The 24,821-nt window shown below is 37.9% G+C and overlaps 1 protein-coding gene across 10 annotated transcripts in view; it reads right to left on the reverse strand.

Moving 5' to 3' along the window:
* Positions 1 to 24,821, reverse strand: part of ARID1B (AT-rich interaction domain 1B) — a 412,984-nt gene that overhangs the window by 274,151 nt on the left and 114,012 nt on the right. For all 10 annotated transcript variants that reach the window (XM_087425097.1, XM_087425096.1, XM_087425098.1 and 7 more), the window contains exon 3: positions 14,546 to 14,695. In XM_087425097.1, coding sequence (XP_087281223.1) covers positions 14,546 to 14,695 — 150 coding nt within the window. The remainder of the gene's footprint in view (positions 1 to 14,545; positions 14,696 to 24,821) is intronic.

Consider the following 24,821-nt stretch of genomic DNA (forward strand, 5'->3'; position numbering starts at 1 on the left):
GTTCAGTATCATTCAGGGTTGGGTATCAGCCCTATTCTTACTAACAAAGAACTGGTCCTACCCCAAGATCATCTCTTCTTCTCTCACCAGCAAACTCTTACTCATTCTTCAAGACCTCCTCTGAGACCCTTTTACTGCAGCTAGAAAACACAACTCTCTCCCACTGTACTGTCATTATCCACCCATGTCGACTCTTCTATTCAACTGGGAGCTCCTTCAGGTCCAACACAATGTCTTATTCATCACTGGATGATGAATGGATATGGATATCCATTGATCCATGAATGGATACCCACCATATAAAACATTCTCAAGCACAAGGATGTTGAATAAACAGTTTATGTTTTGCTTTTCCCAACCATTCTGTCTTCTACAATTTTTCCAATACACCTGAAGTTAAAAAAAATATTAAAAAGATGAAGTTGTACCTTGAGAAGTATGCACTTTATAATATCCAATATTTCTCTCAAGAAGCTGATACAATCCTATCAGCTGGAAGAAAAACTATACCTAAAAAGGCAAAGTTTGAAATTCTCTTGCCCATTTACACTAGAGTTTTTAAAAAGATCCATCCTGATATAGCCTTTTTAAATAAACTGGGACTTGTTTGAATGGAGCTTCCTCCTACAAATCTTCTCTAAGGACAAAAAGATTTTTCTGGCTATGAAAACAACAGTGGAGTTTAAAGCCATGAAAATAGAGAGAAGGTTTTGCCAGGCTGCCAACTGTCACAGTCCTGAAGTGGTGCTGAACCAGCAGAAGACCACTGTTCAGAGGAAAGGGTATTGACAGCCAGTCTGGTTTCTACACCAGGCGACTCCCTTCAGGTTACTGATTCTTGGAACACTGCCCCTGACACCTAATAGCTGCATCCGGTAGGAGGCAGTGGGTAGAAGGTCCAGGAGAAACATATGCCACAAGAGCAAACAGGATCTCTCCTCCAGCATCTGACAAGAGTGGATCTGAGGTGGAACAGGAATTAGAGGGAAAAGGAAAAAGATTAGGAGTCTACAGGCGCAAAGAGGAGAGAGGAAGGGAATGAGAGTTTGCTAAGAGGGGACAGCGAACCTGGAAACGAACCTGCACATAATACTTTAGGACCCCAAAATGATGAAATGGAAGGCAAGTGGAAACTTTAAAACATAACAAAAAACACAAAAAATGAAAACTTATGGCATTAAAGGAAGTTTTCCCTACTGTACATAAATATTAAATCTTGGGTAAAGCAGTTTGACAAAGTAAGCTAGGATGTAAAAACACTTTAAAATGGAAGCAACTTCTTCAAACAGCTATTCTTGTTTTTAGTGAGGAAGATTCGCCCTGAGCTAACATCTGTTGCCAATCTTCCTCTTTTTGCTTGAGGAAGATTCGCCCTGAGCTAACATCTGCTCCAATCTTCCTCTATTTTGTATGTGGGTCACTGCCACAGCATGGCTGCTGACAAGTGGTGTAGGTCCACACCCAAGAACCAAATCCGGGCTGCTGAAGCAGAGCCCAGCCGACCAAACTTAACCAACCACTAGGCCATGGAGCCAGCCCCTATTCTTTTTTTTTTTTAAACCTTAAAAATTAATACTTCTTAAAGAAGGAAGTATGAGCATGTCGAGTAGATAAAATGTTTGGTGAACGGACTGTGCGTTCACAGCTGTGCTGATTCCTCTCTTAGTCTACAACAGGAAGAATAACCCAGGCCTATTCCACACTGAATTTCTATTTCTGCCCCCCAAAATGAGCAGCAGAGAAGAGAAACAAATAGTAATGAAAGCAAACAATAAGAATTTGTGATATTTAAGGAGTCTCTGAGTCAACAGTAAATCAAAAAATTATAAACGTCCAACTGTGTACTTCCTCCTGATGAAATCAAATTTCTAATATCTATTCAGTCTATGACCACAGTAACACATTAGGCAGATTCTATATCTAATTCAGAATTCTGTGAGATCTCTTTAACATTGTTGGGGCTCAAAAAACAACTATGTAGAACCCTCACTAGAAATAAAATAACTTAAAATAAGAACCATTGGAAAATAAATGTTAAAACGTATATAAGTGAGCTGGTCAGGGTATCATTTGTTAAAACCTTCTGGAAAGCAATTCGGTAAAATACACCAAGTCTTTAAAATGTGCCTGTTCTTCACCCAGGAATTCCATTGGGCGAGTTTACAGAAGGTGGAAACTGCATGTGGCCACACGCACACATGTACACACAAAGCACAAAAGAGTTAGCTATAAAAATGTTCAACAAAACACTGTTTGCAGTAACAAAAGAAATTACAAAATCTAAATACTTGGTGGTAAATGTTTACCTTCTTCAACATTGTCAAGTCTGCTTACTATGCGCTAGCAAATAAAAAAGATTTTTCAATAATTAAGTCAACAACAATATTCAACATATTTACTGTGTTTCTACCTTGTACCAGGCACTGACCTAGGTACTGGGGACACAGCGATGACAAAACCAAGTCCTTCCTCTCATAAAGCTTATATTCTAATAAGGGAAGCCATAGACAACAAAAAACAAAAGAAGAATGTAAGGGTCACACAGTGATGGGCTATGGAGCAAACGAAAGCACAGTAAAGGGAAAAGGGGCACAGGGAGAAGGGGTTGCTATGCTCTAGATGGAGTGGTAAGGGAACGCTTGCCTGATGAGGTACCATGTGAGTCAAGACCTCAAGGAAGTCAGTCTTCCTTGGAAGACTTCCAAGGAAAAGCCCTGCAGATACCTGGGAGAAGAGCATTGCAGGCAGGGGAACAATAAGTACAAGTGCCCTGAGATGAGCACATGATGTCTGAGAAAAGTCTAGAAGGCCAGTGCGAAAGAAGAAGGGAAGGGAGAGCACATAGCCACTGTAAAGCATCTGGCTGTGGTACACCTGTGTGAAAGATGGGCACCAGTTAGGAGCTACCGTTCACGCACGAGACCAGGATGCCTTGGCCCGTGGTGGTGGCAATAGAACTCGTGAGATATGTTTAGATTCTGAATAGATTTTGGAGGTAGAAAAGGTTTGAAAGAAAAAGAGTCAAGGAAGACATCAAAGTTTCTGACCAACGTGTTAGGAAGCTTTCTTGAGATGGAGGAAAATACAGAAGAGCAGGTTTGTGGAGGAAGGAGTGAGGCCGAGAGTTTTGGTCTGGATATACCGAGTTTCAGAAGTCTCTTAAGACATTCATTTAGAGATGCTGGAAGGAGCTGGGCACACAGTTACAGAATGGAGGAGAGAGGGCCAAGCTGCAGAAATACAGTTGAAAGTCATAAGCCTGTAGGTGATATTCAAAGCCATGAGACTGAATGAGATCACACAGGTAAGGTGTGTAAAGACGAAAGAGAAGAGAGTCCAACACTGAGCCCTGACCACAGACCAACATTTAAAGGTCACAGAGACAAAAAAAACAGCAAAAGAGAGCAAGGAGTGGCCAGCAAGGTGGAAAGAGGTGCCCCGGGAAATAAGCAAGGAAGGTACTTCAAGGAGGAAGATACCATCACCAGCATCAAACGCTCCTGATGGGAAATATGGGAGGAACGACAACTGCCCATTGGACTGAAAAACAGGGAGAACGTTGGTGGCTCTGAAAAGAGCTGTTTCAGTAGAGCGGTCAAGATAAAAGCCTACAGGAATAAACTCGAGGGACAACAGTAAATGGGGACTTCGAGTAAAGAGAGAAATAGGCCGGTGGTTTTGGCCAAGAAAGGGTTTTTTTGTCTTGTATTTTCAGGTGAGAGAAATGATGGCATCTTTGAATTCTAATGGGAATGATAGAAAGGGAAATTGATGGTGCGGTCAGAGAAGGGACAAAGGAAAGCTATGTACTTGAGGGGAGGGAACGCCTTACACAGGACCCTGAGATTTCAACCAGTCTACCAGAAGGCAGAGAACATGCGCAGACACAAGTTGGTGTGTGTAAGCTCTCCTGGCTGCTTGTATTTCTTCAATGAAATAGGAAGCAACATCACTAGCTGAGGGTGAAGAGTGGGGAGCGTGAAGACAGAGGGGAATGTGAAATAGCCCTAGGGAAAGGGGAGTTGTGGGGCGTTAGTGGTCATGAATTTAAAGGAACAACAGAGTCTTCCTCTCTCCTTCCCCACCCACCACTCCTCTGAAGTAGGCGGGGAGATGGATGTCATCAGGGTTGCTTAAGTAGGTTTATAAGATTGGGAGGAGTGGGGGAGGCACAATGCATTTAAGAGTACACGCAAAAGAGGAATTACAGCAACGGATTAGGAATTTTAGCTGAGTAAGGAGGAAAGGGATGACATGAAGGCTGTGAGAAACAGCAAAAACAAGAGAGATCAATTGACTGTATGTTTCACTTAGTGTGAAGAATTGAGCCACCATTTTAGATTATTTCCATCAATAGAAACATTTAGAGTCTCTAATCTGCTACACTGCTGGAACTGGTAATTCCTTGTATTTTATAATTAATGTGACATCCTTTACACAATATTTTAAAATATTATATACATTGCATGTTTATTGTTATTTAAAAGATGCAGATGAGGCCAAAAAAGGGGAAAGCTTTAATAGTATAGATCACATTCTTACTCATTTTTACCATGTGTGTGTACTTTATTTACAAATCTTTGGGGTAACTTGGCTTTTCTGTTAACTCCGTGAGAGTGTTATTAAAAATGTTCTATATTTTCATTTAATATAATTACTGTTGTATAGTAATAAATCCCATGGACTCAAACCCTGCTCACGATTTTGAGTTGTTTATGTAACATAGCTGTATCACTCATTTGTACCAGTGGAGATCACAGTTTTACACACACAGGTGCAAGCCTCTGACTATTTCACAAGTCCTCTAATGCAGACATGTCTGAGCATTTACTTATTATAAACTACTCTCTGTTACACTTACGGCATTATACTGATGTTTGAAATTTTGTATATAGGTAACATGTATGAATTTTATTTCAGAAAAAATAAGGAAGCATGTAAATTATGCATATTGACAAGATTTCAAGGGGGCAGTTAGTTGTCACAGGATAAGAAAATGCAATGAAACTTCATGAGTGTAGGGTAGGAAAGCTAGATTGTCCTACAATGTATGAGAGAGACTGATCCGACAGGTAATCATAACCCGTCCCACACTACTTTCACAAGTCCCAACGTTCATTTAGATTTAAACACAAAACAACACAAAAAGTTAATTATTTAAGCCTAGAACCCAGCCCCATTTTGCATATAGGAACAAAGTATTCCTAAAATAATTTTATTTTATACTTAATTTTCCAGGAATAAAACTACCATGTATATTAAGGGAAGAATATACTTTGTCCTGTTCAGACTTTGACCAAGAGCTGCTCACCATCTTAAAAAATGACATCACCACTGACAATCCTGCTTAAGACATCTGAGTTGCTAATACAACACACTCATGTATCAGTCTCATTTTGTAGCTGTCAAGTTCACAGTGATCCCACATAATACACGCAAGCATCTACTTCATGAGTCTTCTAAGTCAGTCCTGCCTGAGCATTTAATTAATATATGATATTTTACTGTATACTTCTTCCTTTCACTTTCCCATATACAGTTAGTGCATTATTCTGACTTGTTTGAAATTTTGTGTAGGCAACTTACATTATCTATGAATTTTGTGTAGGCAATATATTATTTATGAATTTTATTTCAAAAGAATAAAGGAGGCATTAGAAAAGTCTCATTATAAAATGTGAATGTATTGTCTATAAGTTCTAAGTTATCTATTATATCACATGTTTATAGTTTGTGTGTGTGTGTGTGTGTGTGTGTGTGTGTGTAAGATAGGCCATGAGCTAACATCCGTTGCCAATCGTCCTCTTTTTTTTTGCTGAGGAAGATTGGCCCTGTGCTAACAACTGTGCCCATCTCCCTCTAATTTGTACATGGGACGCCGCCACAGCACGGCTTGATGAGCCGTGTGTAGGTCGACACCCGGGATCCAAACCCATGAACCCCAGTCCGCCAAAGTGGAGCGTATGAACTTAACCACTACGCCACCAGGCTGGCACATGTTTATAGTTTTAAACCATGTAAAGGGTATCAAATAAACAACTAGAAAATATAAGAGAGCTCCAGTTCCAGCAGTATGGCAGACTAGAAACTCTAAATGTTCACTGATTGAAATATCTAAAATACTGGATACAATGCCTTTTTAGACAGATCACAGACTTGCCATGAATGTGAGTGAAACCAAGAACACAGAGAAAGTAAACCAAGAACATGGAAAGGGAGAGCAATCAAGGCTGATTTTTGCTACAGATTTTAACCTTCTGTTTGAGGACTAGACAGGGAACAGGCAAGAGGAGAAGTCTAGGGCCTGCCAAAAGGGAGTAAAATATGAGACAATACCTCTCAAATAAATCAGGGACTAAGAAGGGCCATACCCATCAGTTTAGGGCATGAAAACCCACTAACTAGACAAGAGAAATACCTGTCTTAAACTTGACACTCAAAGGTAGGAGGAATTAAAAAATGGCCCCTTTGAGAATTAGCAACCACAGGCTAACCATCACCAGGGCTTCTAGTCAAAATTAACACTGAATGGTGTGGTCTGCAAAACCTCAAGAAGAGAATTCTATTTAAAGTGGTCCCTGAGGCCAACACCACCTGAACCCACTGATCAATCTTAACACCACTTTTGTGGGACAACGAAACATTATGTTTATCCTGATATAATACACTCAGAGCATCACCTATGCAGTGTTCCAACCGTGTCAGTCAGTAATGACGTGTAACAAACCACCCCAAACTTAGAGGCCTAAAGCCACTGGCATGTGTTAGGCTTAGAGATTCTGTGGTGGAATTTGGGCAGAGCACAAAGGGGAAGGCTTGTCTTCATCATGATGTCTCCAAAGCCTCGGCCAGAAGACAGCTGATGGCCACCCGACAGGCTGGGCTAGACCCATTTGGAGGCTTCTTCACTCAAAGGGGCAGTCACAGACCCCTCCACTGGACAGGAGCAGTGCCCTAAATGTTAGGGACATGATTTACAACCACCACAAACAAAAATGTTTACCTTCAAGCCTTTGGATCTAATTTGCAATTTACAGGAAATAGAGGGGCTAGATAAACAAGTTAAGCCACATCAAGAGAAAACAATCACAGAAAGCCATTTCACAGGACAATGGATTCAGTTTTTGCAACGTGCCAAAGGCACGAATGGAAGAGGCATAAGAGAGAACTGTTCCAGGTAAAAAGACTTAAGAACTCGATCATGTATTAACCTTGTTTGAATTCTGCTTGAAACAATCCAACTATAAAGGCATCGTGAGGACCCCTAGAAACACCCAAATGTGGCTAGGTTAGTAAATGAGAGGAATTACGGTGGCATTTGAGTGCTCAGTATATCATTCTTTTTATCAGCATATTAAGATTTTTTAATAATAAAACTTTATAAAATAAAACACAAAATATGGTTCCAGGTGACTAGTGCCCACTGGCAACTGGCAAAAGCATACGCTAATCCTTCTGAGGGAAGAGAACGTAAACCCAGGCCTCAATACAGCTGTCTTCAAAAAACAAAGAATGAAGAGAAACAGAAAATTCTTAGGACTGAAAGAGAAAATATATAATGCATATCAAAATTTGAGAGATTCAGCCAAAGCAGTACTTAAGAGGAAATTTTTTAGTCTTATACTTGGTTTCATCAGACAAAAACGTTTCAAACGAGCTAAGCATTCCCTTAATTGAAACAAAAGAACAGCAAAATAAACATCAATAAAACATGAAGCAAGACATAAAGTAAAAACAGAATTTAATTAAACTTTTAAAAAAGAATATGTAATAGGACAACGACCAAAGTTGCCACGGAAAGGCAAATCCCGGGCAAGATTAATCACGAATAAAAGAAAGAAGGAAGAACTTTATGAATTAAAATGCCTTTAACTTTGGATGCTATAGAAATTAAAGTAATAAAAACTATTATGAACAACTTTATGTTAATAAACTTGAAAAACTGGATGAAATGGATAAATTCCTAACATATAGGAAGCTATACAAGCAAAAAGCTGACTGAAGAACAAACTGATAACTTGAATATGCCTATAGTCACAAAAGAAGTAAGATTAAAAGTCAAAAAAATCAGGAATGGGAGAAAAGTTAAACATCAAGGCCTATGCAATCCTTTATGGCTTTATAGACACTTCTACCCAACATTCAAGAAACAGATCATTCTAAGTTTTAACATAAACTCTTCCAGTAAATTTAAAAAGGGACTAGTCTCTAATTCATTTTACAAAACTCCATAATATAGAGACCAAACCTCACAAGGATAATTACAACTCAATGTCATTCATGAACACTGATTCAAGAAACCTAAATAAATGTCAGCAAACTGAATTCAATGATGTATAAAAAGATAATACATCATTAGGCTAGGTTTATTCCAAATGCATGTTTGGTTTAATACTTAACAAAAACAAATAATATACTCCAATAACAGATTATAAGAGAAAAATAAAGTGATCATCTCAATAGATATAAAAAGACACATAAGTTAAAATTCAGCATCCATTCATGCTAAAATCTCTTAGCAAACGAGAACAAGAAGGGAACTTCCTTACCCAATAGTGGACAGCCACAAAAAAAAAAAAAAGAGTAGACATCATATTTAATGATGAAATGCTGAAAGACTTCTTTTAAGTCAGAGATAGCACAAGAACAGACAGTCCTTTCAAACAATGCATTGGAGAAGCTAGACTATAGAAAGACAAAAAAAGGGGGAAGGGAGTGAATTTTTAAAAAGCAATTTTTTAAAAAATTGAGAAAACCTAAGAGAATCTACAAATGATTAGAGTTAGTAGAATCAACAAGAACTTAAAGGGTTACCAGACAAAAAGATTTAATATACAAAGTTCATTATATTTGTGTATACCAGTAACAATGAGAAAATATAATTTTTAGAAGGATACAATTTACAACAGCAACAAAATGTAAAGTATATGGGAATAATTCTAACAAAAAAAGTACAACAGCTCTTTTTTGATGAATGTTTTAAAAGAAATTAAAAATTACCTAAACAAATGAAGGGGTCAGCCCAGCAGCGTAGTGGTTAAGTTCGCCCACTCCACTTTGGCGCCCCAAGGTTCACAGGTTCCGATCTCGGGTGCGGACCTACACATCGCTCATTAAGCCACACTGTGGTGGCCTCCCACATACAAAATAGAGGAAGGTGGGCACAGACGTTAGCTCAGGGACAATCTTCTTCAAGCAAAAAGATGAAGATTGGCAATGGATTTTAGCTCAGGGCCAATCTTCCTCACACACACACACACACACACACACACACACACACACAAAACCCACCTAAACAAAGAAGAAAGAAAAAGAGAAGTCATTCAAGAAGAGGAGGGATGGTGGAGCGGGAACGTGGAAGAAAAGGAAAACTGGCCATGAGAACAAGCTGACTGAAGTGTCCCCACTGCACATAACCGGGGCTGAAAGGAGATTTGGACAAGGTCACTTTCCAGCCACAAAAATGACTCAACATTTGCCTCTTCTAACGGACACGTTTTTCTCTACATGGCTAGTGCTTCTTGGCCAATGACGACCAGCCCCACTTCAATCCTCCTGCCTCAGGGAAAAAAATTGAGACAGCTAATCACCAAATACCCCCAGCTTTCTGAGAGCAGCCAATCCAGGACTGACGCCCCACTTCTCTAATCCCTCTTAGAATCAGCCAGCACACACACCACCGTATAAACTCCCTTAACTCCCACGTCTTTTCATGATGCTCCTGAGGCTCCTCAGGACTAAGTTCTTCCTGGCCTGCAGCAACCCAACCTAAATAAACCCAACTTGTTTTAGGACAAGAGTGTTCCTGGTCTGTGGTCAGTGGGCTACGACAAGGCAAAAATTGTTCAAAGGAGGTACTTCTTTTTGTTTTACTGTTATTCTTTTATAAGTATCATCTGTTTCACTGAAAATGAAAAATATATAACAAAAAAAAGACCCCATTATAACAACAAAAAAGACAAAATTCTTTTAAAAAGCATGGCAAGAAATGAAAAGTTTATAAGAAAAAATTAAGCGAACACAAATAGCTAAGAAAACTCCAACAAAGAAGAATGAAGATATACTAACCCTACCAGATACTAAAAAATAATAAAAACAGTACAGTACTGGTGCATTAATAGAAGGACCAATGGAAAGGAATGAAAATCCCAGAATAATCCCGAATACTGTATCTAACAGAATTCAGCAAATAATAAAAGTAGCATCTCCAATCAGTTGGGGAAAGATAAATGTAATGGTTAACTTTACAGGACAACTTGAAGAGTGTTTCCAGATGAAATTAACATTTAAATCAGTGACTTTGAATAAAGTAGACTGCCCTCCACAATGTGAGTGGGCCTCATCCAATCAGTTGAAGGCCTGAATAGAACAAAAAGATCGGACTCCCCAAGCAAGAGGGAATTTTCCAGCAGACTGCCTTCAGACTTCATCTTCACCATCAGCCTTCTTGAGTCTCCAGCCTACCAGCCTTTGGACTAGAACTGGAACATCGGCTGTCCCAGGTCTCCAGCCTGCTGGCCCAAACTGTGGATTTTGGACTTGCCAGCCTCCATAACTGTGTGAGCCAATTCCTTATAATAAATCTCTTTATCCTAACCAGTAGGATGTGTATATGTACACATATACACATTCTGTTTCTCTAGAGAGCCCCAATACAATAACCTACACAAGATAAGGTACTTAACCAAGTAGCCACCTAGAAAAAAAAATAAGTTGTATCATACCTCACTCCATAGATTGGGATAACTAAAATGTAAAAATGAATCTATAAAAATACTAGAAAATCACATGGGAGAGTTCCTTTGTAACTTCGGAATAAGCAAGGCTTGTACCTCCACTAAAAATAAAACCCAGAGATCATAAAAGATTGATAATTTTGACTATACAAAAATTTAAAAAGCCCCTTTGCACGACAAAAAAAAGGTGCTATAATTAATGTCAAAAGACAGACGACAAGATGAGGGAGGGTGGTTAGAAAGTTATATCACAGACAAAGGTCCAGTCTCTCTAATATATACCGAGTTTCTATAAATGAACTTTTAGAAGACCACCAACTGAATAGAAAAATTCAAGATAAAAAGATATGAATTTAAGTCCAGAAAAAAAAGGCAACTCAAATGCTTTTAAATATATGAGAGACTCAACATCATTCTTAACAAGATAAATGCAAATTAGAACTATATTATCAGGTTGGCAAAACTCCAGAAGCTTTGTGAAACCATGCTACTGGCACATGTGTAGGGAAACGTACTCTCCCACATCAATGGTGGGAGTACAAATTGGTACAACCTCTAAGAGGAACAATCTAGCAATAGTCACCAAAATTATAACTGCAAATACCCATTGACACAGCACATCACTTCCAGGAATTTATCCTATTCATACACTTGCACATTTATGAAATGACACATACACAAAGTTTATCACAGCAGTATTGTTTGAACTGCTAACTAAAAATAATGTAAATGCTCATCAAAAGAGAACTAGTTAAATATATTATGGTATGTCCATAAAATAGAATAAAGCTATAAAAAAAGAATGAAAGATTGCTTTATGTACACCTTTGGAAAGATCTACAGAAAATATATTGAAATGGGTGGGAGAGAGGGGCAATAAAGAACAGAAGAGTATGTACAGTAGGTTACGGTATGCCACCATTTGTGTAAAAATTAAAATACGGTATTTTGCTTCTTTGTATAAAGAAACCAGAAAGACATACAATAAACTAATCAGGTGGTTATCTGTCAAAGGGTGAGGCGGGTGGTGAATTAGGCAGGAGAAACTGTGGTGGGATAATTTTCTCTGTAGCCTTTCCTTATACTTTTTAATTTTTGAAACATATAAAGGTATTGATTATTCAAAACATTACACTATAAAAAATGTTAAAGACACAAAGTGAGGTATCTTACTGGAACCTTAAAATTACCTTTTGTATCAATCACATTAACAAAAGACAGAAAGTATTATTTGAGGATTGACTCCCTAAAATAAAAATCAACAGACTATGTATGCTATGTTTGGAAACAAAAGAAAAGTCTGCAGAAATGAACGTCTTGTTTGTTATGAAACAGTGGCTTATTCCATTAAATATAGTTGAGCTTCTTTTGTTTCTAAGTGTATGTGAATTCAGTATTACAAATTCATATTAAAATTTGGCTTGATTTTGAAAATATTCTATTGGTTATTTTTACTTTGTTTTTTTTGTTTGTTTGTTTTTGGTGAGGAAGATTGGCCCTGAGCTAACATCTGTTGCCAATCTTCCTCTTTTCGCTTGAGGAAGATTGTCCCTGAGCTAACATCTGAGCCCATCTTCCTCCTTCTTTTTGTATGTGGGTCGCCACCACAGCACAGCTTGATGAGTGGTGTGAAGGTCTGTGCCCAGGATCCAAACCTGAGAAGCTGGGGCCACCAAAGCAGAGCGTGCAAACTTAACCACTACACCACTGGGCCGGCCCCATTTTTACTTTATTTTAAGATCGATTTGGTGGGATTATTCTGTTTTTGGAGATGCTAACTATGTCTAAAATGCTACATCTCATTTCCTAGAGAAGTCTTCCGAATCTATCTGAACATCTAACTCCCAAAAAACCAGAACTGATCCTATCAAACCAGACCGTCTGACTATGCTACCTAAATGTCTCCAACTTTCACCTCTTTGTCCCATCATGAGTTTAATGAAACTTAAAAAATACTTAGACATTTTACAGTTAGAGAGCATGAAAACAATAAAAAAATTCCCACATACTCTGAGGAATGTTTAGCTTACCCTGGAATACAAAAAAAAATGACAATATTTATGTTAAAGAGCCATGGTTATATAGTATTTCCTGCCATATAATTTATTGTATTCAAGTCAATAAAATAATGATAGTATTAATCAAAGCATAAAATAGAGCTAAACTAAGCACATTAAAATAGTATTCATTAAAATAAGGCTCTACCTGTAGTATGCTTTAAATATTTAAATGGGAAGGATATTAAGTAACTAATTGCCATGTGGTAGAAGTCATCGTGAATGCTTCATAAAGGAAGTAAATTTTGAGCTTGATCTTGAAGGAAATGACAGGCACTCAGAATCCTTAATCAAACCAGTTTTACAATCAGAGATTCATCTTAGTACACTAAAGTAAAATGAATAATCTCTCTACTGAGTCCTTCTTAAATTTTGATGACACGAGAAAACATTATATGTCTACAGAGAAGTTCAATAAGACTCTGAAAGCCCTTGAAAAAGCCTATAACTTTATATATCATAAACCCAGATACTGGTCTCTCTCACGTAAAAAGCAATGAGATTGAAAGGTTATTTAATTTTCCCACATTTTAATAAAAGACCAGACCAAATAACTCTGAAATAATGGACATTCCTACCTCTATAAATCCCTTTATAAAATACCAAAATTTTGAAAAGACATATGCAAAAAAGAAGATTCTATAGGATCTTCAATCTCAGCTGCTATTTCAAAATGTTTTGAGTAAAGTCATAAAATCTCTTTAGAACTCTTCAACAAAAGCCACATGGGAAAAGACTCCAATGAACTCAAGAAAATACCTAAGAAATCAGATCAACTGATTAAAATTAAGCTTCATATATTTATCTATTTTGCTTAGCATCAACAATCTCTTCAAGATGTGTAAGAAGCATTTTAAAAAACTTAAGAGTCCATGTCATTATCTTCCCCTCTCTTCACCACCCCCACCCCCCAAGAGAGAAAGAAGAGACAACAATATAAAATGGAAAGTTACATTTTGATGCTTCTAATTGGAAGCGCTATGGAAGTTTTATTTGGATTCAGAGTACGAGTCCCTAGCTCATGATGTCTTTTAATATCACTCAACAATAGTCTCTAAAACAAGATGAAACCATCATTTTACCAAATGCATAGGTACTATTTTTCTGCAAATCATGTAAGCTGAAATATATAGCCCAATAACCTAAACGAGTATTTAACGAGGCTAATTTAAACTAGAAACTGCTTAATATACTTCAAGTACATGATTCCCTTTAGTATTTTAATATATTGTAATTGAAGTGATTATCTGTTTATAAGCCAGTTTAAGAAAAATTACACTGCCAAAGGCAACGATGTTTAGATATAGTAGCACTTACCATTAAAACAAAAACAAACCCCGAAAAGCTCAAGATGAAAATACCACGTATGTGCCAACTAGCAAAATTAAATCATCGATAAAACCATTTTCCTGAGTAAGCCTCAACAAAGTGGCAGAGCACTTCCTTGAGAGATTCAGAACACAAATGACAAAGAACATGAAATGACTGGCATTTTCTGCTGTCACTAACCAGTCATGTAAAAAGCTATTAAACTAGTCATTCTTCCCACCCTTCAATCCCAAACATCCATCCAGAAACAAACCAACAGTCTAGATTAAGGTTATGGTTTTGCATTTTCTCAAAACTACATTTTTTCCCACTGAGAACAGAATTTTTTAAATGGGACAGGAAGACGTCTCAGATCCCAGTCTGGCCTTTGAACCCAGACCGCGGGGACAGAACAGAGGCCTGGGGACCAGGAGCTGTGCTCACCTGCTGCGGCTGGTACCTCTGCTGGGACTGGGATGGCAGGTACTGCGCCTGCGGAGGGAGGTGCGGAGGCTGCGGCTGCTGGTTGTAATAAGGCTGCTGGCCCTGCTGGCAGTAACCACTCACACCTTGCTGTCCATACTGAGGTGGCATCTGTCAAGGAATCAAGCAAAGCAAGCGAGAAAGTCAAAATGTGCAATTCAATGAAATCAAAGATGGTTTCAAGTCAGCAACATGAAGTGGGTTCTTTGCTAAGCAATTCAATATTTTTAATATTCTCTCCATTAGATAAATCGGCATACTGCCTTCTATTCACATATTGTCAATGAAGTCAAAAGACAATTTGACTTTGCTTTAAAAAATAATATTTTATCAGCTATCAAATATTGATAACATCATAAAAATCCAGCGGGGGCGAAAAAAGCTCCTCATACTGACATTAAAAAATCGTCTCTGCTAAGAAAGTCAAAGAAGCATTAAGTTCATCCATTCACATGCAACACTCGAAATGAAAATGAACTCCACCAGTCCAAGTCCACTTCCTGGTATTTTGTAGGATGTTTGTGGTTTGGGTGCATGTTTGTTTCACCTAAGGTCAGAACATCCCAATTACATTTGTAGCAGATACCGTACCAGTTACATTAGCAATTCCATTTACTATTTTTGCTAAAAAGAAACTACATTGTTCTACAAACAAATAAATCCCTTTAGAAAGCAATCCTAGGTGTATCAAAAACATAACCATCAGTGAGTTCCTGAAGGAAAGATATTCATCTCTAATACAAGGATAGTACTTTCCTAGTTGATAAAACAGGTAACGATGTAAACCAAAGTGTACTGCACTGCAAATTCCAGAAATACAGACAAAAATGGCCCCAAATGAGTCTTCTCCATCTCTAATTTACATGAGCCTGAAAGTCCTTGAAATCATTGCTCAAAGGAAAGTCCTTCCTCGTGTAATAAATACACCATTGATGATTTTTTTTTAATGTTTTTTTCAAACGAGAAATCTATTGACTTCTTCTTCTAATTGGGAGACAGAGCAGGAGAGGAAAAGAAAAGCAAGATATCAGGATGGCAAAAAGCACTCCAGAGACGAGAATGATGAAGTCACTCTGTTAATACCACAATATGGTCCATTTGAGAACTCCAAGAACTTGAGCCCCTTAAGCCCACACACTTAAGAATTCAGTGATCAGCTCCAGATACCCACTTAAAAAACTAATTCACTATAGAATATTGAACGAGGAAAAAGAAGGAATGGTAAAAGGAGGAACATTTTAAACAATTTGTCTCTAAGACCAGTTAGCACAGTAATTCATAACACATACAATGAAGTAAAAGGAAAAGATGCAAAAAGCTAAAGTTCACATTCCTTTTGACCTGATCTAGATTATTTTTAAGATTTGTCAGCAATGATCACAAAACATTTGGCCAGAATGGCTCGTAAATGCCTCTCATCACACAAACCCTAAGTTAATAGAGCAGACAAGTCTGTATTGAAATCATTTAACAGCACAGTTGAATTCTTAGCTTTTATGTATTTTACAGCTTGATATCTCATAATGAATGTATGTCTCCGCCATAAGCCAAGCCAAAGAATTTCCATAAAATACAGCTCCACATGCTAGAATACCATATACTACCACAACACATATCCTTCCGTTCAACACCCATATGTTGGATTTGATATCTAATACTAGATTTCACACAAGCATCTTTGCAGTTGGATTTGAAGCAGTTAGGGTAACACTTTTGCCAGTGCTAAAACGACTGCGAAGCTCAGTGAACACAGCCAGCAACTCCCCTATGAATTGCACTTTAATATGTTGACTTTCTGGTTTACAGAAACCCGTACACACAACATGGAAGTGTTGTTTGCAGAGGGGGGCTCTATTTTCTCAGCAAGACAACAACAGGACATACTGCAGGAGTCTACTAACACGAGAGCAGCCATGAACTCATTAGAACTGTTGCTATCTATTATTCCAGCTCTGAAAAGTTTGGCGACAAGTCGGGGTGCAGGGGAGGCAGGTCGGGTGGGAGGGAGCGTGAGCAAATCTTCAATGGAACCACAGCAATGACTACAGAACACGGCAAACTTCAGAGGGGAAGCCATCAAAAACATCTGCTTGGGAGATTTTATGACTGTCTTCCACAATTAAAAACCTATTTGCTATCCTTTCAGATGCATGGTCTGATTCACTGGGTACTAACCTAACCGGCACCTCACCCTCTGAGAGCCTGGGATGAGGTCACTTACAACACAGTACAACCGGGCTGTGAGTTAGACCTGGGGCCTAGTGCCCATCAGCTGCCTCTGGTCACACGGGAGCGACGACAGAGCAGGGATTACTCAACTGTAGTTTAGCTCAAGACGCTCTGGGTTAGAAATGTATGGAATCTAAATCCAAGTCCGACTGTCCCTCAGTTGTGGGAAGATGGTCAATCACATAACAACATTTGTCTTTCATCTCCATCTGTAAGATCTATCAAAACATACAACATTATAAGCAGCAATATACTAATCCAACCTGGAATTCTACACAGATGCTATTATTACTTATTAAACTACAAGTTGTAGTGCTTTCTCTAAAATAGTTCCTAAATGTTATTTTAAAAATCAATGTCTAAATATAATACCTCAGTTGTCTGGTCCTAAAGTCTAATTCATGGAGGTTCAATCTTGTTTTTGACTTAATCAATTTAGATGCAGGGCTTTCAAAGATCTACTATATGTTTTCCTGACATCTTAAACCAAACCCAAACAATCATTACGATGGAGCATAAATCGACAGGCTGAGCCATAGTACACTGACCGCCCCAGAGCCCACTGCTGAAGCCGTCTGCACAGACCCAGAGTGTAACCCTCGTCTCGCTCTGCGTCTTCTCACACGCCATCAAGGCACTCAGCCACTGCTCGGCCCTCTGACCTCCATCCTCAGCGGACTCTGCTGAGGACCGAGACACCCACTACATGGGTAAAATTGTGAAGGCCCAGGGGACTAGGCCATGAGGCAAGCTCATGAGCTTTTATTTATTGCCTTGAGTTTTGTGAAATCCATTTTGACTACTCAGAGTCTCTTTGTTTACCTCTCAGTTCTCAAGCGTATTCAGGGTAAATGAGATTAGCAGACTGCTGGATGCCAGTGAAATTTAACCAAGGTGCTGAGCACCAGGCACCACTCAGAGGTGAGGACACAAAGCACTTCCAGCTCAGATGCTGTCTCTTCCCTAACCAGCCTAAGCCCAGCCCCACCGCCATCGTTCTCACGCCAGTTCCACAGAGGAGATAATCCGATTTAGTTAGTTAGTGAACCCCTTGATTATGCCTTCATGTGTTTACTGAATGTCCTCATCGCTAGAATATAAGCTCCCACACTCCCGGAAGAAGGCCGACCAGTCAACAAATATTTGTTGAATGAATGAATGTTGTTCAATGGATTCCTAATCAACTTATAAAAAATTATATAAAATTTTAAACGAATGAAGAAACACATTATAAAATTGAAATCTGTTTAGCTTCATCCAGTAGCCGAAAACACTGAACAGCAGCACAGGGCCCTGGCTACTAACTGTGAACCTTCTAAGTCATTATGGCCCAGCAAATGCCCTGGACCTTTATCACGGTTTGAATAAAAAGAATCACTCAACTAAATGGAAATCTCCAGAAAACGCCTGGGATAAGAGCTTTTCTGTTTGTTATTTAAAAATAAGAAAAACAAGAATTTATTTCACTCATTTCTAAAAGAGGATCTTAAAATGCAGTGTGAGCACACACAACAACAAAAAATTTATTCCAATTTTCAAAGCCGTATGAACACTTTCAAACATTATTGGAGAGGGAAAGTATAACTAAAAATGATTCATTTACTTTTAAGTATTTATTTTAGGAAACTACTTTGATAAAGGACATGAGAATTAACTTTCACATCTCTGTATCGTGTTATATGTGCAGAATTCCAGGCCCCATTTTTCATTTTACCTTACCCTAAACTCTATGCTCATACTTCACAATTGAAGAAATGATCAAGGTTTATCTTCTCCCCCTTTTTCTTTCTAAAGAAGTTTTAGAAAGCAGTTTCCCCACTAAGTTGAAAAGTGCATTGACTCTACGATCTAGCAATTCTCCTTGTAAATATATACCCATGAAAGAGGACACAGTCTAACCCTAACACAGTAGGCAAATGGAAAAAACAGATTTTGCTATAGTCAACAGTGGAATTCTATACAGTAGTTAAAAAAAAAAAAAGGAAGTAGTAAGATATCAAAATCGTTCAAATCTAAAAAATAAAATGCTGAATTTAAAAAGAAAGCAACAAAAGGTTAATGGAGTGTGATACCATTTCTATAAATTTTTAATACAAAAAATAGTAGTATATATTGTTTATGAAAATACTTAATATAGTAAAAGTACAAAAACATTCATTGAAAGGGAAATATACAACACTCTCTGGGGAAGGGAGACGGGAAAAGACGGGGTAGAGCTTCAGCCTTGCATTTTTCCCTTTAAAAAAGGAGAGACACAGCCTTGATGGTCTAGTGGTTCAAGTTTGGCACTCTCACCGCTTCGGCGGCCAGGGTTCAGCTCTCGGTTGCAGAACCACACCACTTGTCTGTCAGTCGCCATGCTGTGGCAGCGGCTCACACAGAAGAACTAGAAGGACTTACAACTAGGATATACAACCGTGCACTGGGACTTTGCAGAGAAAAAGAAAAAGGGAGATATGAACCAAATGTAGTAAAATGTTAACACCTATAATCTTGGTGTAATTACACAAGTGTCTACTATATTTGTTTCTGTACGTTTCTGTATGCCTAAATTATTTCATAATTCAAAATTCTAACATAAAGATGTCACCTCCACCCTACCCCACAACCCCCACCCCCTCCAAAGGAAGAGGCATGGGAGGCACCAGCATACGCACAGGCAGAAGAGGGCCTTGAGAGAAGGGGACCTTGGTCTGCTGCTTTGCTCCAGAGACCCACCCCTGATGACTACACCCAGGAGCCCTAACCTGTTGCAGGCCTTTCACCTGGGGCAAGGCTAGGCCAAAGATTTCATTATGGTTTTCCAAGTTCCCTGTAGATTGGTAAATCTCTGACAGGAAGGGCTTTATACCAGCATTTTTCCCTATGGCTCCTACAAAGGACGCTAATCTGGCAAGTTAACTCACAGAAATAAGTTCTACAGTAAAAAACGTTTGAGAAAAAAAATACTATAAAAATAAAACATAATATATTGGTACACTAAAGGATTTATGAAATCCTTAAAAAATTAAGAAACCCATCTACCTTCAAATCTAGGATTTTATAAATGTATCTGCCCACCAGCACACCACCACACCCGCTGGAATGTAAATTCCATAGAAGACGGGGCCTCGGCAGTTCAGTTCACCCTGTACTCAGAACACTGGGCCCGGAGCAAGAGCTCAGTGAGGATATGTTGACTGAACTCTCTGGAATAAGTATATAAATCACACACCACTGACATATAAATCTAAGAGCTTCTGCCTTGAGCTACACAATGGTCCAGTCCAATGTTCTATCTCCACAACAGTTCATAAAAACATTGGGAACAGATATTATAACCCTCCTTGATGTGAGCTTGGAAGTTATGGTACTAAAATATACCTCAGTTTCTCTTATGGATCTGTCACCTCTGGATTATCTGAATCCATTTACATTATCAATTTGTCCCTCCTTTTGGAGGAAAACAATTTAAGATCAAAAGTAATACTTTACCTTGTCCTAAACTTATTACGGACATTTTTAAAATAGGGAAAACGCCCCACTTCTGCATTCTAACATACTAATTTTATGATATGGAATGGAATGAGCACTTTTCTCCATATCAACTTTCCAGACTAAAGACCTATTGTTCTTTTTTTTACTGTGGTAAAATACACATAACATAAAATGTACCATTTTAACTATTTTTAAGCATATAGTTTAGTGACATTAACAAAATTCACACTGTTGTGCAACAATTACCACTATCCATCACCAGAACCTCACCATCCCAAACTGAGACTCTATACTCATTAAACACTAACTCTCCATTCCTTCTCCCCATCCCAGCCCCTGGTAACCATTATTCTGCTGTCTCTATAAATTTGGTTATTCTAGGTACCTCATATAAGTATGATCACACAATATTTCTCCTTTTGTGTTCGGCTTATTTCACTTATCATAAGGCCTTCAAGGTTCACCCATGTTATAGCAGGCATCAGAATTTCATTCCTTTTTAAGGTTGACAAATATTCCATTGTAAGTATATACTCTACTTTGTTTATCTAGTCATCCATCATGGACACTTGGGTTGTTTCTACCTTTTGGTTACTGTGAATAACGCTGCTATGAAAACAGGCATACAAACATCTGTTCAAGTCTTTACTTTCACTTCTTTTGGATATACACCCAGAAGTGGAATTGCTGGATCATATGGTAGTTCTATGTTTAATTTTTTAAGGGACTGCCACATTGTTTTTCACAGCAGCTATACCATTTTCTATTCTCACCAACAGTGCATAAGGGTTCCAATTTCTCCACATCCTTGACAACACTTGCTATTTTGTTTGTTTTTGTAATAGCCATCCTAATGGCTGTGAAGTGGTATCATCTCATTGTGGGTTTGATTTTCATTTTCCTAATGATTAGCGGCATCTTTTGCATACTTATCTGCCATTTGTTTATCTTACTTGGGAAAATGTACTCAAGTCCTTTGTCCATTTTTTAATTGGGTTGTTTGTTTTTTGTTATTGAGTTGTACATATATGTGTATATATACAACTTTATATATTCTGGATATTAATCCCTTATGTGATATAAGATTTGCAAATATTTTTTCCTGTTCTGTGGGTTGCCTTTTCATTCTCTTGATAGTGTCCTTTGATGCACAAAAGTTTTTCATTTTGATGTTGTCCGATTTATCTATCTTTTCTTTTGTTGCCTGTGCATTTGGTTTCATGTTCAAGAAATCACTGCCAAATCTAATGTCCTGAAGCTTTCCCTATGTTTTCTTCTAAGACTTTTACAGCTTTAACTCCTATGTTTAGGCTGTGACCCATTTTGAGTTAATTTTTGTATACAGAGTAAGGTAAAAGTCCAACTTCATTCTTCTGAAAGACATACTGTTCTTACTCTACTCCATTGTCACATCAGCTTCAGATCCTTTTCTAAGAAGTACAGTTTGGTTTCGGATCTACACTTCCCTGAAGAACTATATTAAATGTATACACATTCAACACACTGATGATATGTTTATATGAAGTTCAAAAATAGGCAAAACTAATTTATAGCGATAGAAATCATAACAGTGGTTGTGGGGTATGGGGACTGGCTAGAAAGAGGCATGAGGGAACTTTCGCAAGTGATGAAAATATTCTGTACCTTAATTAGGGTGGTGGTTTTATGGATGTACATATTTTATAAAACTCATCAAATTGTACACTTAAGATCTGAGCATTATATTGTATGTAAACTATACATATTCCACTTACAGCAGTGGAATATGTATATACACTTAATAACGAAGGAAATAGCTAAACTCTTGACCTCACATCTTTTTACGACATATTTATGTTAAACTATTCCTGCCTTTTTTATGTCTAGACGTAAATTTCCTATTTGCTAATTAAATAATGACTGTTCCTAGGTGCTTAGGGAGTTTTCCTATTTTCCCTTTACATGATCCAAAATATTACACAGCAATTGGGCATACTGAAATAATCATGGTGGGTATGTAAAGTCAAATATCTACGGGAAGTCACAATATGTAGAGAAACGATATCCCTCCAACCCAGAATTCTACTTTTGAGAATTTATCTTAAGAAAAAAATATGAAACAAGTATTCAAAGATATACGTAGCAAGGAGCTCACTGCACCCCCATGATAGCACCCCCACTCAAAAATATGGAAACAGCCTAAATGTCTACATGACCATCAATAGGGATTGGCTAAAAAAAAGGGAGGTGGGTTCCAATAAAATATCATAGAGCCATTAAAATTAATGAATCTCATTGTAGATAATATGTATTTAATAGGAAGAAGGGCTGTCCATGGATTATTGAGGTGGGGTGTAAGGGGCAGCAGGTCACAAAACAATATATATAGTCTAATGCTCTTTTTGAACATGAAAATCTCTGTATGTGTGGTATGTGAGCAAACAATTAATAGCCTAGAAGAATATACACCAAAATGTTATCTATCATTTCTTAAACCAACTCAGTGTTTTTCACAAATCTAGAACAAAATACAATTTATTTTGGATTATTTATTGCTAAGAGTTATCAAAAAATATAACAATTTATCTCTAACAGCAGAAAGCTCCTTAATTCTTATTTGTTTGTTTTTCATCATAGGTTTGAGTCCCTCCAGGTAAATTCTAACAAAATGGGAAGGCTAAAAGCATAGGAAAAATTCTAAGTTCACAGCAGCTACGTTTTAGTCATTACTGTGGCCAATTCTGCTGGCTTCCGATTTCACAGAAAGATCAAACGCTATTTTTAATGTGTAAGAGACAGACTGAAAATTCCCCACAGCAAGGAATTGAGATGCTAAGCCGATGTGTGGTTGAACCAACTGCATGAGGAAATTTTATTATGTCAACATGTCCAGTCAAAAATAATGTGCTGGGAGGTAATGAAGTTGACAAGGTCAAGATCCTACAACTGCTCCACAATCTACAGTCCCTTAAGCTAAGTTCCCAACTGAGACTTGTAAACAATTTGGGTGCTTTTGTTTTTCACTGTCTTATTTTAAAAAGAAAAACAAAACTGGTCCTTGGGCTTGTCTGATGGGAAATAAGCTCTACAATTTCCTGAAATTACTCTTTCTGCAACAAATGTATATTGAGTGCTTATTGTGTGCATTGTACACTAAAGCTAAGTTCCTTTAAGTTTTCTCCAGCTTCCCTTGAGTGACAGAGAAAAACACGGGGTTGAAGGAGCTGGCAAAGCATCCAAGGGTCTAGCAGTGTCTTAAACTCCGGGACAGGCCTGATGACCAACCATACAGCCGAGTTACACAGCTCAGACTGCTATGGAGCCCACTTCCATTTTCATCTCTGCCCTTGTTCCTGACAGATAACTTCCGGGCCACAAATACTGCTGTTGTTTTATAGACTGAAAAATAACCAACATATCTGGGCTACGTTAACCCTCTCCTTTCACTTTAAAATTTTTTTAAATTCATATCAGAAAATAAATTTACTTTTTGATTTGTGAGGTTAAGTTGAAAAGTTCTCATTTGCCATCAGTAATGTCTTTTTTCATGACGAATCTGTTTTCTAAGACTTCCTTAACAGGTAAACACAAGGTAAGATTATACACATAAACATGGTGAACATAACATACATATAATCTCTCTTGGATTTCTTTACAATTATTAATTGCCTACAAAATTTCACTGCTTACTCTAAGTCCAACTGCTCTATATTTAGCAAATCACAGCTTATGAGAATACTAGGTCAGACCAATGTTCTACCGAATGAATTATTCTATACGGCTGTGGGAACTAAATGGTTGTGGCTCTCGTGACCTCAATTTCCAAAAGTCAGGGATATGTCCTGAACAGCCTTTATTTCCTCTTCATAATCATTATCATTCTCTTCTCCATGAAATTTATTTATACCCTTCTCAAATTAGTTTATATTTCTAGTCCATGCTACCTCTTGAGGGTAAGAAGTTCTGGAACATTATTATCCATTTTGTAAAGTGGTGCATCATTTAGTTTTCATAAAATTAACTCCACGTTTCAAGGAGTGCCCCCCAATGCTAGGACGTAGAATTTGACTGACAAATGGATGGTCAACCAATGCAAGCTAAAGCCTTTACGCTACCAGATCAAAGATTCCTTGTCAACTGCTATCTGTCCCTCTCTGTCCCTTGATCATTTTCACTGGCTCATCTAAACTGCTGTCACTGTTAGCCTTTCTTGTGGAACAGCAGCTAAACAGCCTGCGTGATTCCGAGGCACAGGAAGCACGGCTGCACACAAAAGTAAGATGACTTTTGTAGTTACTGTCTAAAAAAAGCCTCTAGTATACATTTTGTATTCTCCCCTACCTCCTCACTACAGATGTCTTCACCTTTCCTTCCAGGTCAGCCAATTAGCGGAGATTTTGTTTAAGGATTCATAAAACGCAGGCATTCACTGGCAGTAAAATGCTTCCTCTCAATTACAACCAGTGTTGAACTAAAGTCTTACTGTACACAAAATTAATACACAAGTGTATAATTGTAGTTTTATGCTCAAGTGCCTTAATTATGCACTTTA

The sequence above is a fragment of the Ceratotherium simum genome, chromosome 38, assembly GCF_057802395.1.
Source record: "Ceratotherium simum simum isolate JZ-2026a chromosome 38, ASM5780239v1, whole genome shotgun sequence".
Taxonomy (NCBI): domain Eukaryota; kingdom Metazoa; phylum Chordata; class Mammalia; order Perissodactyla; family Rhinocerotidae; genus Ceratotherium; species Ceratotherium simum.